This window comes from Petaurus breviceps, unplaced genomic scaffold (assembly GCF_028583685.1).
Source record: "Petaurus breviceps papuanus isolate PSGF00001 unplaced genomic scaffold, PetGlider_PUasm1.0 214, whole genome shotgun sequence".
NCBI classification, from domain to species: domain Eukaryota; kingdom Metazoa; phylum Chordata; class Mammalia; order Diprotodontia; family Petauridae; genus Petaurus; species Petaurus breviceps.
This window is the reverse complement of record NW_027185863.1, coordinates 9199640-9214726: the sequence shown is the minus strand read 5'-3', so window position 1 is coordinate 9214726 and position 15087 is coordinate 9199640. Positions and strand designations below refer to the sequence as shown.

At 38.2% G+C, this 15087-nt stretch overlaps 1 protein-coding gene across 2 annotated transcripts in view; it reads right to left on the bottom strand.

Annotated features, from left to right (window-relative positions):
- RASA3 (RAS p21 protein activator 3) overlaps positions 1-15087 on the bottom strand; it is a 295543-nt gene that overhangs the window by 120064 nt on the left and 160392 nt on the right. For both annotated transcript variants that reach the window (XM_069094058.1, XM_069094059.1), the window contains exon 4: positions 10401-10495. In XM_069094058.1, coding sequence (XP_068950159.1) covers positions 10401-10495 — 95 coding nt within the window. The remainder of the gene's footprint in view (positions 1-10400; positions 10496-15087) is intronic.

Here is a 15087-nt window from a genome sequence, read left to right as displayed (position 1 = left end):
AAATGATTTATTTCCTTAAAACCATTCTTTTTTTTTTTTTGGAGGGGGAAAGGCAAGGCAATTGGGGTTAAGTGACTTGCCCAGGGTCACACAGCTAGTAAGTGTCAAGTGTCTGAGGCCCAATTTTAACTCAGATCCTTCTGACTCCAGGGCCAGTGCTCTATTTACTGGGTGTGGCAGCAAGCACCCCAGGCGTCCTCAGGGTTTGCTACTAACACAGGTTCTTAGATCTGCTTTGTTAAAGGAAAGCAACTCAAAATGGGTTAACAAGCTTACTTTAATCAGTCAGACATATATCTTTTACCTTGTTCAGGGGAAAAAGGTCAGCACCCCGAACTTCAAAGTATACAGGCAGAATTATCAAGACAGAAACAGATCAAGTAGACAGCTTTCCAAACTGTCCAACCATTACATCCATACCAAATAACATCTGGGTTTCAACATCTCGGTTTTTCAAAGCTGGGATGGGGGGGGGGGCCCTCTGGACAACGGCTTCCCAGAATCCAGATCAAATCACAGAACACTTCTCAAAGTGAGCCCCAAAACAAAGCCTCACATCAGGGCTTATATAGCCTTCTCCTGGCTCAGAAAATGTAACAACCTTATTGACTCACTGGCCAATCAAGAAGTATCTACTGAAAACAAGCCTCCTATCCCAGGCTCCAGGTGCACTTTAGCCTAGGGGCAGGGAAGATCTTTAAATTTGCATTTCCATTACACTGGGACACCTAGCTGTCCCCTTAATGCCATTCTTAAAACAACATTGTTCTCTTGGTCCTGCTAAATTAATTAGTTAATTACAAAATCATCTAACCTCTCTGGGCCTAAGTTTCCTGATCTAACATGTATAAAATAAAGGGGCTGAAATGAACCTGTGAACAAAGTGGACTCTCAGCTGAGACTTGAAGGGAAGCTGGGGTTTCAAAATGCAGAGGGAGAGGATTTTTAAGTATGAAAGAGAGGCTGGGCAGATATGACAAAATATACTGCAGTGTTCTCTAGTACGAGGCATGGCCATGGCTTAAAATATTTGTTTGGTTTTTTGTTTTGTTTTGTTTTTTGGTAGGGGGGAAGGCAAGACAATTGGGATTAAGTGACTTACCCAAGGTCACACGGCTAGTAAGTGTGTCAAGGGTCTGAGGCTGAATTTGAACCCAGTTCCTCCTGACTCCAGGGCCAGTGCTCTATCCACTGTGTCACCTAGCTGCCCCACTTTGTTTGTTCTGTTTTGTTTTTTGTGACTTAAAATATAGGAAGAGATCCTTAACGAATTGCTAGGACTCACAGTTCTCCTGCAGAAACGACAGTGACGATATTTAAAACAAAAACACTGGGAAAACCAGGATGAGTATTTTCTCCCCAAACCTGAATAAATCAAGAAGGATTGATACATATTTGATGTTTGTAAGAGAATATGATGCTTACAAGAGAACCTAACTAGAATGTACGTGGCACAGAGGATAGAGTACCAGGCCTAAAATCAGGAAGACTCATTTTATTATGATCAAATCTGGCCTCAGACACTTACCAGCTGTGTGACCCTGGGCAAGTCACTTAACCCTGTTTGTCTCATTTGTAAAATGAGGTGGAGAAGGAAATGATAAACTACTCCATCATCTAAAATGGGGTCAGCAAGAGTTGGACATGACTGTAAAATGATTCACTAACTAACAACAAAAGAGAACCTCGCGGGGCGGCTGGGTGGCTCAGTAAGTAAGAGCACCGGCCCAGAGTCAGGATGACCTGGGATCGAATCCAGACTCAGACACTTAGCACCTGCCCGTGTAACCTTGAGCAAGTTACTTAACCCCAGCTGCTTAGGGGCGGCCAGGTGGCTCAGCGACTAAGAGCACAGACTCCAGTGTCAAGATGATCTGAAGATCGAATCCCGGACTCAGACAGTTAGCACCCACCCAGAAACACCTGACTATGTAACCTTGAGCAAGTTACTTAACCCCAACTGCTTTAAAAAATTTTTAAAAAGAGAACCTTGCCCAGAGACCTTTGCTTTCTAGTCTTACGATGCTAGAAAAACCTAGACATTTATAACCAGTGTATAGTACACAACTGTAAGGTCCAGAATTCCTCTGACTGGTGAGTCCTCCACCTCCTCCATACCTGTGGGGTGAATTTGATATCAAAGAAAGAGGATAAGGGGCTCCAGATTGATTATAGGAGTTTAGTCAATCATTATGAATACTTATAAACAGGGGCAACCTGGGCAGCTTCCAGAGAATCCTGAGGAGCCCCCCCCCCCCGCAAAGAAAGACCTCCAAAAATCCCTGTGGTAATTACAAAATCAGACAAAAAGAGGAGCTGTAGGGTACTTCACTGAGGATTAGTTGATATTTCGGGTTCTTCTGTTTAGTTAATGTTTCGGCTAATACTTTTAGTTTACACTTAGGATTGAACACAGTTCCCAGACATCCAGGCTGTTGAGTAAATGCCTAGGCTCTCAGGGTTGGGTACTGGTCATGTGCCAGTCACAGTATCTAAGTTATGACTCAGGCTCTGAATTATGATTTTTTGACAGGTCACCATTTCTGGGTTTTCACCTTCCACAGAGTTTAAGCTAATGGCTTTCATTTCTTAGTGTGTGTTATGGCTTTCACCAGTTGGAACTCCACAACAGCCTAAGAACTGAAACTAATAAACAGCATTGTAATCAAGTTCACTGCCATCTTTCTCTGCAATCTCTGTGTCATGGGAAACCATTGGAAAGCCCAACAACAAAGGATGGAAAGCCATCCTATATCAGATGATTAAGAGACTAAAAGATCTATTAATTTATAAAATTTTTTGGTGCAGGATCTACACACAAATGAGTGTATCACACTCAGTACTCACAGGGGAACTAGTACAAATCACTTAATAAATATTTTGTTGAATGAGCTGGTATGAACAAGTAAACAGGAAGGTCAAAAAATTGGACTTAGCAAAGGATCTTGTTGAACATCTATCTCAAGAGAGGATTCAAGGGAGAAATGATCTAGGTCAATATTCTAAGGTAGACAAGACTGAAACTCCATTGTGTAATGTAAACTGCTACCAAGGTGACCACTTCCTGTCTCGACAGGTAAGACAAGGGAAAGCCAGAAACAGACAATTTCATGCCTCTTACACCTTCACTGGAGGTCTCAAGAAAACAGAGATCTTAGATGGTACCAACCCACCAAGAACAATGGACAGTCCTAATAGCCTTGGAGTATCATAGTCCTAGAATTAGTCTGCTGGATAATGTTTACAAGAACATCTTCCCCATAGAAGGACAGAGCATCCAAGAGTGCCAGTAACTCTCACAGTAGTAGTGCAGAGACTATCTGACTGGTGACTAAGTTAACATATGTTGTACCATGGATAATGCAAGAGTGAATCACCCAAATAACACATAAATGTTAGCTGGAAAGTATCACATACTGTATCCTATAGAGGATATCAAAAAATGATTCATAATGGATAAAACTTGCTATAGGTGAATTTACTATATGTGAACATTGTATACCATGGATAATGTACTATATGGAAAGCATTTTATGTGATTGTGATATATCATATCTGGCATAATTGGCAGTGGGTATTGGGATATTTGCCCTTATTCTCCTTAAGTAACTGGATGAGTATTTCTGTGCAAAGGAAGATAAATGATAATGAATGGTGCAAGTAAGTAGAAGAGGGTGGTGTCAAGGAGCAGGAAAAAAAAGATTCAACAGACTTTCCCTTAATCTTGCCTTAATGGAATTTGGAGGGAGGAGAACAACGAACTTAATCCAGCGTTACCTAAGAAACTGGTGAACTGAATGGTCAAACTATGAAACCATTGCATAGAAAAAAAAAATCAAGAGTCATGTATGGCAGGAAGCTAGAGACATTTAGATCAGAAGTGCTTCACCAGAAATAGTTACTTGGGGTTGTCAGGCCCTCAACATATGTCCAATTACCATTCCTATCTCAAGTTTTACCCATAATTTTACAGGCATATGATACAGCAATTTGGAAGGAGAAGAAATAAAGCTTTTTTCATCACGTAATTCACCAAAAGCTTTAAGAATAAATTTGAGGAGATCAAGAATTCATGGCGATTCCACTTGACTTTTATGGAGAGCACAAAATAAATTGTCTAGTTTACAGTGTCAGAGGGAAAAGAATCCAATAGTACAAAAATATTCATAATGGTGCTCTTTGCTATAACAAAGAACTATAAAAAAGGGGGTGCTATCAGCTGGAGAACAGATGAGCAACTTATGCTATATGAGTGTAATTGAATACTATTGTGTCATAAGACAGGCTGACTACCAGAGAAGATTTGTATGAACTGATGCAGTGAAATTAGCAAAACTAGGAAAACAAATCATACAGTGACCACAATAACATAAAAGAAGACAGCTTTTGAAAGGCTTCAGAACTGACCAACATAGTGACCAATCATATCTTTAGATAACTTGTAATAAAGTATGTTCCCTACCTCTTAGCAGAGAAATGATGGACTAAAATGAGGAATGAAATTACACATTTTCAGGAATGTTCAATATGCTGACTTCTTTTACTTGATTATACTAATTTGTTGCTGGGGAAGTTGGATTTCTATTCAAGAGAAGGGTGAATTAATGGGTTTTGATGGAGATACATGAAAAGAAAGAAACCATCAATAAAACATTTAAAAATATAAAGAAGAAAGCAGAAAAGTTCAGAGATGTAAATGGGGTTACATGCTTCCTAAAAAGACTACGTAAGAGGTGTTAATATTCAATCTTCTTTCATGTCTGTATATTGAAATGTTTGTTTTTTTCTGATTATTAAGTTCATAATAAAAAAAGAATAGTTTAAAAAGTTTACAGCACTGGGTTTAGTTGTTCTTTCCTTATAAATCTTTACCATCTTTACTCAACAGATTAAGAAATTACACGATGTCTTATCCCAACCAAAAATTTTAAATTTGACAATTCAATTAGAAACAGTGGTCTCAAAGAGGTGCTCCAAAATGCAATGTACAAAGATCTGCTTTGTCTCCAGTAGACCCTTTCCACTCGTGTAATCTTAATCATCTTTGTAAAATCAGTCACTTCATCACAGTGCAATCATTTGAAGACAACTATAAAATTAATCAGTAACCTAAGCATAGAGAGCTAGGAAATGAGATGCAACAAAGATACCAATGCTGACAATAATAATAATATCAATAGTAGCATTTATATAGTGCTTTAAGGTTTGTAATGTGCTTTACAAATATTTATCTCTTTTTATCTTCACAACAATCCTGAAAGGAAGGTGCTGTCCCCATTTTACATTTCTGAACTCAAGTCTTCCTTCTAGGCCCAGTGCTCTATCTACTGTGCTACCTAGCTGTCCTTCTACATAATGTCAACATGCTATTCATATCAGTTAACTAAAATAATTGTGTCTTTTTTAAAATAACTCACTGGGCCAAATGAAAAGCAATTTGGTTTCCCTAAGGTACACACATGAAAAAGTATAGGAAAAAATTACAAAAATAGAATCCATTTCTCATTTGATTTTATTTCTTCTACCTTGCAAAATCAGATTTCATACTTGAACCTGTTGATGAGTTTTGTGTTTGAGCCACGAGCTTTAAAGTTATAAACAACTAGAAAGTGTCCTTTCAGATTTTTTCATGTTCCAACACCATGCAAAAATAAACAGGACAGTTCTGCAAATATCAACTCCCTTTAATTTCCATATTACAAAAGAAAAGTTTTCATGTTCTGAGGTAGGAAAACAGTCTTCCTATCACTTTTAAATTTCTAATTTGATATTTAAGTATATAATTAATAGATGTAATATAATTAATAATAACAATAAATCGATATGTAATATAATTAATAATTGATAAAAGTTATGCAAAAAAGGGACCAAGAAAGCAATAAATAATTCAAAAATACTAAACTATAAGTCCCTTGAGGGCAAGGGCTATGTCATGTTTTCACTTGCAAATCCCCAGTATCTAGATTCATTCAATGGAATGCAACAGAATATAAGAATGATTTTTAAAGTCATCTGTGGAATGACTGGCATTACGAAGTAAAGAGACAAAACTGATCCCTTTTTTTTTTTAGCAAAACAGGATGATTACAGAATAAATTATGAGTGCAAATAGAATGAAATTATACTAATCTAGAAGGCTAAATTATAAGCAACCACTTGACAACCATCTGTTAGAGAAGTTGTAGAAAGGATTCATGCATCAGGTAGGCACTTTCATTAGATGACCTCCAAAATCCCTTCAAAATCTGAGATTCAGGGGCGGCTAGTGGTTCAGTGAATAGAGCATGGCCCCTGGAGTCAGGAGGACCTGAATTCAAATCCAGCTTCAGACACTTAACACTAACTAGCCGTGTCATCTTGTGCAAATCACTTAACCCCAATTGCCCTACCTTTCCCCCCTCCCCACCCCCAAAAAAGAAAAAAAAAAAAAACAAACCCTGAGATTCTAGGATTCCAAAAGAAAAGGAAAAGCCAATGACAAATTTCTCTGAACACACAATTTTATTGCGTTCATTATACGCTAAAGCAACAAAATCATACCAAGTAAATGTTCTGTGGATACTGCATTTAAGAATCTACAAAGCATGAAAAAGGGTTGCTACTGGGGTGTTTTTGTAAAAAAGAAAAAATTAAAAAGGTTTTATGTTGTTAAGTAAGCTAAATATTTCACCATTTTATTGACACAATTTGTTTAGCAAATATTGTTTTCATGGCAAACACAAACATATTTAACCTTAGAAATGAGATGGGGGAAATCCTAAGACATCTCATGATGAAACATTCCTAATCTACTTCCTCTACCTTCTTTCACTCATCAATCAACAAGTATTTACCAAGAATTAGGCACTTCGCTAAAAACTAGAGATAAAAAGAGAGCAAAACATTCCCCACCTGAAAGGAATTTAATTATAATGACAGACACAACTTGTCCCAATATAGGTATATAAGATAACTAGAAAGTAGAAACAAGGTTAATATCAGAGGGGAAAGTACTAACCATAGTGGGGACCATGAAAGACCTTCTGCAGGAGAAGATATAGCTGAGTCTTAAAAAAAACAAGGATTTCAAGAATAGGAGTTAAAGGAGAGGGCATTCTAGGCAAGGCATCAGCCAGGACAAAGGCATGGAAATGGGAGATGGAGAACCATGTGTGAGGAACAACAAGTAGACCAGTATGTCTAGATGATACTGTTTAATGTTGAGAAATTAGTAAGAACCAGCCTCTTTTGCTGGTTCCTCATCTATTTTACAACCCCATAGTGTGGATGTATGCAAGACCTTGTTCTATGTCCTTTTCTATGAGTTTGAGATGCCTGTGGAACATCCAGTTTTAAATATTCAGTAGGCAGTTGAGGATATGTAACTGCAGCTCAGGAGAGAGACTAGGTCTGGACATACAGGTCTGGAAGTCACCTGAATAGAGACCATAATTAACTCCACAGTGAAGTCAAGAATTTAGAAGTGTATAGGGAGGATAGAAAAGGACACAGAACAAGGTCTTGCATGAGTAGACCTCACTTCCTACTTCAATGATAAAAACAAAAACAAACAACCCTGCAAATTTCCCTCGAAAATTCCTTTTTTCCCGATTTCTCCATTTTAAACTTCCCCATTTCTACACATGAAACAAGTAGCTGACCCTTCCAGTTCTAAGGCTATGAATGTATGACCTGTCCAATCCCCAATGATGGATATACTCCAAGGTTCTTTTCTGGCCTCTCTTCTCTGTTTTTTCTATATTCTCAATAGTATCTCATCGGCTATCATACTTTAATCTATCTCTATGCATATGATATACATGTATATATACACATGCACATAAATGTGTATATGTGCATTTATGTACATATATGTGTATATATCTATATACATCATTCTCTATGTATATAGATATATACACATAAATTATATATGTATATGCAGACACACATATTTTTCTCTTGCCCAGCCCTTATCTTCTTCTCATACTCCATTTCCATATCTCCAACTGCCCATTTGCTTGTCCCACAGGCATCTGTAGGGTTAATGGCATATAAAGTCTTCCCTATCCATTAATCATCCTATGTAACCACATGTTTTCCCTTTTCCTTTGGAACAGGAGCTGTGTTCCCAGGTCTAAAGGTACACAGGTATTTCAATCACGAATGTCTTGCTGCTTTGAGCTCCAGTCCAGTTTACAGATGTGACACATCCTAAATCACATACAGCCAATCAGGTTAAAACTATATATATTTAGGGAGATTTATATTTCTCTTGGGGGAGGAACTTGCCTAAGGGAAAACTTGCTTAGGGGGAAGCTTGCTTCTGGGGAGGCTTGCTTGCAGGAAGGTTTTCACACCTTTTGATACTGAGCCAATTAGGTACTGGGTTGTGATGCCTTCTGGCTTTGAGCCTATTAATTGAAAACTATCTGTACCGGAAGGTTGGCATTTTGCTTTGAGTCTCACTCATGGGAAGAATGTTTCTTTGTGATTCGGCCAGACAAGACTCTGGGTAGCCATTGTTAAGGAGCCCCACTGGCTGTGCCTGAATCTAATGCGGGTGCTCCCTGGTCTGGTGATTAGGTATCTATTACTCTGTTTAGACAGTTGGAACACTGTCTGTTGGATTCTTTCTTGGATACTCACTTCTTTCTACTTATCCATCTGTTAATTAAAGTAAGATCATTGACCTCTTTGAAGCTGTCTTTCCTTTAGAAAAGTAGATCAAAGAAACTGTGCTAATAGCCCACCCTGTAGTAGTGTGGTTGCTCATACAGAATCTCAAACTCAGCATGACCAAAAGTGATGTCATTGCTTTCCCTTTAAACCCACACTTCCTCTTGGCTTCCCTATTTCTGTTACGAGTAAAACCATTCTCCTAGTCACTCCATCTTCAACTCTTACTCATACTCACCTCAGCTATACAATTGCCAGGCTTTGTCAATTCTATTTCCATAGCTATGTCTAATAACTATCCTCTCTCTGTATTTATTTCTCCACCATCCGAACTCTGATCTTCATTACCTCTGTCCCAGACTACTATAATAGCCTCCTATTTGGTCTCCCTGAATTTATATTCTCCCCATTCTAGTTCACCCTCCATTCAGCCACCAAAGCAACATTCCTAAAGCACATGTTTCAACATGTCACTCTCCCTCCCAATAAACTCCAGCAGAGTTCCTTATTATCTCTACCATCAAATACAAACTTTTCTGTTTGTCATTTAAAACCCTTCACAGACTGGCTCCAATTTGCCTTTATAAACTTATTAGACTTTATTCCCCTTCGCACAAACTAGAGTTCAGCCAAAGTAGGCTTCTTGCTATTCCTTACACATAACATTCCATCTCCCATCTCTGTTACATTCCCCCATGCCTGGAATTCATTCCTCCACTTCCTCCCTTCTACCTCTCAAAATCACTAGTTTCCCTCAAAATTCAGCTCCAGACTCACCTTTTATATGTTTATAACGCTTTTCCTGATCTATCTAGCTGCTAGTACCTCCCTCCAAAAATAACCTTGTATTTATTTTATAGATTTTATTTTTATTTATTTTATATTCTATTTCTATTTATTTTTCAAATATATTTTATTTAAATATAAAATTTTCATATTTTATCTTTTTATTTATACTTCTTTCATTTATATATTTTCTTTACCAATAGGATGTAAGTTCCTTGAATGCAGGGGCTATTTCTTTTATGTTCTATTTGTATTTATTTTTTTAATATATTTTATTTAAATATAAAAATTTCATATCTTATCTTTTTATTTCATATTTATTTCTATATTTTCTTTATCAACAGGATGTAAGTTCCTTGAATGCAGGGGCTATTTCATTTTTGTCTTTGAACCAAACCATAGCACACAATAGGCATTTAATATATACATAATGATTAACTGGCTGAGAGAAGAGAATACTCAGAATAATGTGAGAGTCAATGAGAAACTGATTTCTAAAATATCTGTGCAGAGGAAAAGACCCACTTAAGATAAGATGGCACATATTTGTAGACAGCCCAGCAGTCTTCCCATTTTGATAACTTCCAGTGTATCACTTTTTGTTCAAATATGAACAAAGAAGGTGGGTGGTAGGAAATGTTCAAGGCTGACCACTAGTAGGGCAGAAATGGCACATCAAATAGGTTAGAAATTCAGGGGTGGAAAAGATGACACTTATTGAGATGTCTGGCAATGGAAATGCCTGGGTAAGGGAAAGGCGGGATAAGGGAAAGACAGAGTAGGAGAACAGGGAAGAAGAAGAATTCTTCCCTGCTTGGACATCTCTTTAATCACAAAATAAGTAGTTATGTATGGATTCCTTTTCCACAGACTCCGATGGTATCTGTAGTTTATTTTTAGTTTTACACAGTCTGGAAAGCTGATTCTAAAAGCCTCCATTGTCATGTAAATCTCACCTGGACTTCTGAATCAGCATCAACATGCTGCAGCTGAAACCAAGTATCTCTGTTATGGTACTTCTGGAGGTCTTCCTTCTGTATGGCCACTTTTCCTAAACGCACAAGGCAAAAGAAAAGAAACACAACATAAGATCATGAATCTACCAGCATAGACCAGTTTCATTAAGAGAACACTTCGTCCATTCATCATCCAAGATTATTTATTCTAAATAGAGACACCAATTAAATTACTTGTCTCAAAGTCTTCGTTTTCCCATGACCTGGTTTTTCCAAAACTCCAGTGACATTTAGGTTTCAAAAACTTGACAAGGTAACACTTTCAAGGTATAATAAGCTCTTCCCATCTTCTTCACAAATCCTAGTACTTTAATTAATGATCCTGCTGGCTGACCAATCTTCCCAGTAGAAGACTGCTACAGAATGAAAAATGTTATCACAATGTCTTGAATTTAAGAAATTCTGCACATCTCTACATGGGGCTCAAAGCAGGGCCATACATTATTTTTTCACTTATCCTGAACATATCCCCAGGGAGAGAAGAGACAGGTATTACTGCCATCCTCGTCTTGCAGATGGGAGTGGGGGAAACTGGGGGTAAAGTTCTATAACAAGAAAGCACAAAGTAGTAACTCAAGCTTGTTTATCAAGTTCATCAGCTTAGCTCATCAATTGGCACCTAAAGTTGAGGATGAGGCAATAACAAATGATTTCCTTCCCACATAGAGTGGTAAAAGCATCTGTGTTCCACGTGCTAGCTTTTGTTACTGTCAGGGTAATGCAATTATCTGCATTTTAAAAATAAATTCAAGGGGTGGCTAGGTGGTACAGTGAATAGAGCACCGGCCCTGGAGTCAGGAGGACCTGAGTTCAAATCCAGCCTCAGACACAACACAAAAACTAGCTGTGTGAACTTGAGCAAGTCACTTAACCCCAATTGCCCTCCCCCTAAAAAAGCAAATAAATAAATTCAAGTCATATGGAACTTTAACAGCTGGGGAAAGACACAGTTTCCCCTTCTCACAATTTATTTGGTAATCACAGCACCTAAAGGTCATATCTGGAAGGAGGGAAAGGGCAGTTTGGCATAGTGGAGAAGACACTGGATTCAGAGCTAGTAGTTCTGGTCTTGAGTCTTAGCTCCTGCCAAAATTGTGTAACTCAATAAGCTACTTCATCTATGAACTTTCTTTGTCTGTAAAGTGGGGGTGATTCCATATATACTACCTACCTCTCAAAGTGGTTGTGAGGAAAGCATTTTGCAAACCATAATATGCATAGAAAAATGTGAGTCTAAATATACTAGACTCTAGCTGTCACTGCTGGCACCTATATGACCATGGGCAAGTCACTTCACTCCTCTAAGATTCAATTTCTTTATAAATAAAGGGAGGAGATTTGACTCAATAATCTCTAAGGTCCAGCACCTCGGTAGCTCAGTGGATAGAGCACTGGACTCGGAGTCGGGAGGTCCTGAGTTCAAACCATGTACTAACTGTGTGACCCTGAGTAGATCTCTCCTGATCTCGGTTTTCTTATCTGTAAAATGGGGATAATAATAGCACCTACTTCATAGGGTTGTTATGGGGATAAAATAAAATAACATATGTTAAGTATTTTGTAAATCTCAAAGAACTATATAAATGCTAGGTAGTATCAGTAGTGGTGGTGGTGGGTGGTGGTAGCAATAGTAGTAGTAGTATTTGAGCCCTACAGCTATTATTCTATGAATTCCATTGAGGGACCAAATTATTTCCCCAGTCAATCCATTCCTCTTCTCTAACAACCAATCCTGTCTGCTTCTCATAATACAGGTTGCCTAGAAGGGCTAAGAGAATTGGAGGTCTTTTTCCAAGAGACAAATAGAGAAATAGAGAAAAAATGTCAAATTTCTGACATTTAAGATGTCTGCCCCACACCTCTCTATTTATTTGAATCTGTCAATCCTTCAAAGTTCAGCCTAAGCAAAGTGCCACCTCCTCCATGAAGTTCTTCATGACCACCCCCAGTTCATAATGACCTTTCCTTTTTTAGAACTTCTCTAGCAAAGTATTTTTCCTTACCAGTCATTTGGAATTTATTTTTGCTTTTTAATTCCTCTTGTGTTCATATCTTGTTTCTCCAACTAAACCCACATCATAAATTCCTTGGGGGCAGAGATTATGTCTTAAATATCTTTGTTGTTCCCATGGCAACAAGCACAGAGCTATCATTCAATATATGTTTATTGATCAATATAGTGTCTGTTCCATAGCAGGTGCTTAAGAAATGCTTATAGACTGACTGATTGGCCAATGTGGATTCCTCTCCTTAATACCTGGTTGCAGAGTTTGCTCTTTCCTATGCAGTACCTCTCAACAGGTAACCAAAAGCACAAGTTTTAGGATTGACAGGTCAGCTTCTAGATGTCAGTTGGTCCTTAAGAAATAAGATTGTCAACTTCCTGGAAACCAGAAGCTCCCCACAGCAAACAGCTGATACCATGAAGATGATCAATTCACCAGCCCTAGGAATGAAGCCAATAGAAATGACAACTTTGCTGGTCTGGCCTCGGTGATACTCTACTAATCAAGTCAAGTCTGGGTTCAGTGTTCCAAAAGCTAGGTTTGCTTCTTATTTATTCTTTAAACATCTCACAAACACCTGCTATTAATTGGAGAGAGATCTGGGTTGAAAACTCACTTCTGTGGACCATGAGCATGCCATTTCATCTCTTCATCTTCAAATTTGCAAAGATACCAAAATGTAGGCTTTCTTTACAAAATATTTGCTGTATGTAGATAGTAGTGGAGAGAGCATTAAGTTTAGAGAGACATTTGTGGCACAATGGATAAGGTGGTGGGCATGGAGTCAGGAAGATCTGAGTTCAAATGTAGCCTCAGAAACTTAGCTACCTGTATGACCCTATGAAAGTCACTTAACTCTATTTGCCTCAGTTCTTCATCTTTCAAAAGAGCTGGAGAAGGAAATGGCAAACCACTCCAGTATCTTTGCCAGGAAAACCACAAATGGGGTCACAAAGAGTCAGACATGACTGAAAATGACTAAACAACGACTCCATTTGGGGACCCATACCCCCAGCTGGAAGTTATGTTTAATCTCCTTACTCCTAGTACAGCACCATACCCCAGCACACAAATGTGCCCATATACATGTGTACAGGAATGCATACACAGAACCAGTTACATATAAATTAATGGAGAATAATTTATTCTAAAAGAGGACATCAACTACTACGATATTATCAGCGATATTACTTGTTCCTGGAACACCAGCCCATCTTCTATGGCAGGGGTCCTTAAACTTTTTGTGTAATGGATCCCTTTGGTAGTCTGACAAAACCTAAAGATATCTTTTCAGAATAATGCTTTTAAATGCATAAAATAAAATACATAATTACAAAAGAGTCAATTACCATTAGCCAAATGCCATTATCAAAATATATTTTAGAAAACAAAAACAAGATTATAGATCTCAGGTTAAGAACCCCTGATCTGCAGCCTCAGCCCATTACCCAAACCTGTTATCTTATATTAAATCAATGGAAGGGAGATAAAGGAAGGGAATACATCTAACAACCTCCAGCCTTCCTATATCCCATGTCACTTGTTTCCTGAGTTGTCAATCAAACCAGCCAACCAAAGGAAGCAATCAATATGACCCTTACTAGTTGGCTTATTTCAGATTGACAGCCCCAGCAGTTAAGAGACCTAGGATCGTATTTTTAGAGTTGAAAGTTGAAAATAAACCAGTCTAAATGACACTTTTTAGAGATGAAGAAACTGAGGCCCATAGAGATATCAATGTGCCCCCACTCAGGCAGTTTTACTAACTTAAAATCCAGTGTTCTTTTCACTGTATTACATATGTACAATAAATACTGGTAATGTTGGTAGGAAAAGGAAGGAATGATTGCTTTCCCTTATATTTTATGTACCCCAAATAACTATTTCCAGTGTTCAATTAGTTCTAATTTCTTCCAAACAGCCCTGGTCAGAAATGTCATTTTAGTAAAGCAAGGGGAGCATTTGAGTTCAATTAACTGGGAGGGACTGGAGACCATTTAATTTTCCTACCTTTCAGATACCCACCAAGTCCACCATTTTAGGGCAGACATCTGTAGGTAAATGTATGCTTTTCTCACTGGGTAATTGTCCCATTTCATAAAGCAATCCTAGAACATGTTCTGGTGTAATTCCCTTGCCTCCAAACAATAGCTGCATGATTCACTGTCATATCTCCAGCAAATTATATGCCACAAGTGCATCTGTATTTTGTTTTTGCAAAAGGGACATAGCTCACTCAGCACTGAGATAGTTAGCACTATTAATTATGTTCACTTAATTGGCTTACACAATGAGTATGTAATTCCCCACATCAGAATTCCTTTCTGTAACAATGACCTCTACTCATTGACTAGAGTAATCTATCAAATGACATACATAGAAGAGAAAACAGCCCACTAAAGCTACATAAATTTATGTAGCTTTAGTGTGCTTCATGAAGGGAAGGAACAAAGAAAGGAAGGAAGGAGGGAAGGAAGGAGGGAGGGAAGGAGGGAGGGAAGGAGGGAGGGAAGGGAGAAGGGAGGGAAGGAAGCAGGGAAAGAAGGAGGGAAGGAAAGAGGGAGGAAAGAGAGGAGGGAAGGAAGGAAGGAAGGAAGGAAGGAAGGAAGGAAGGAAGGAAG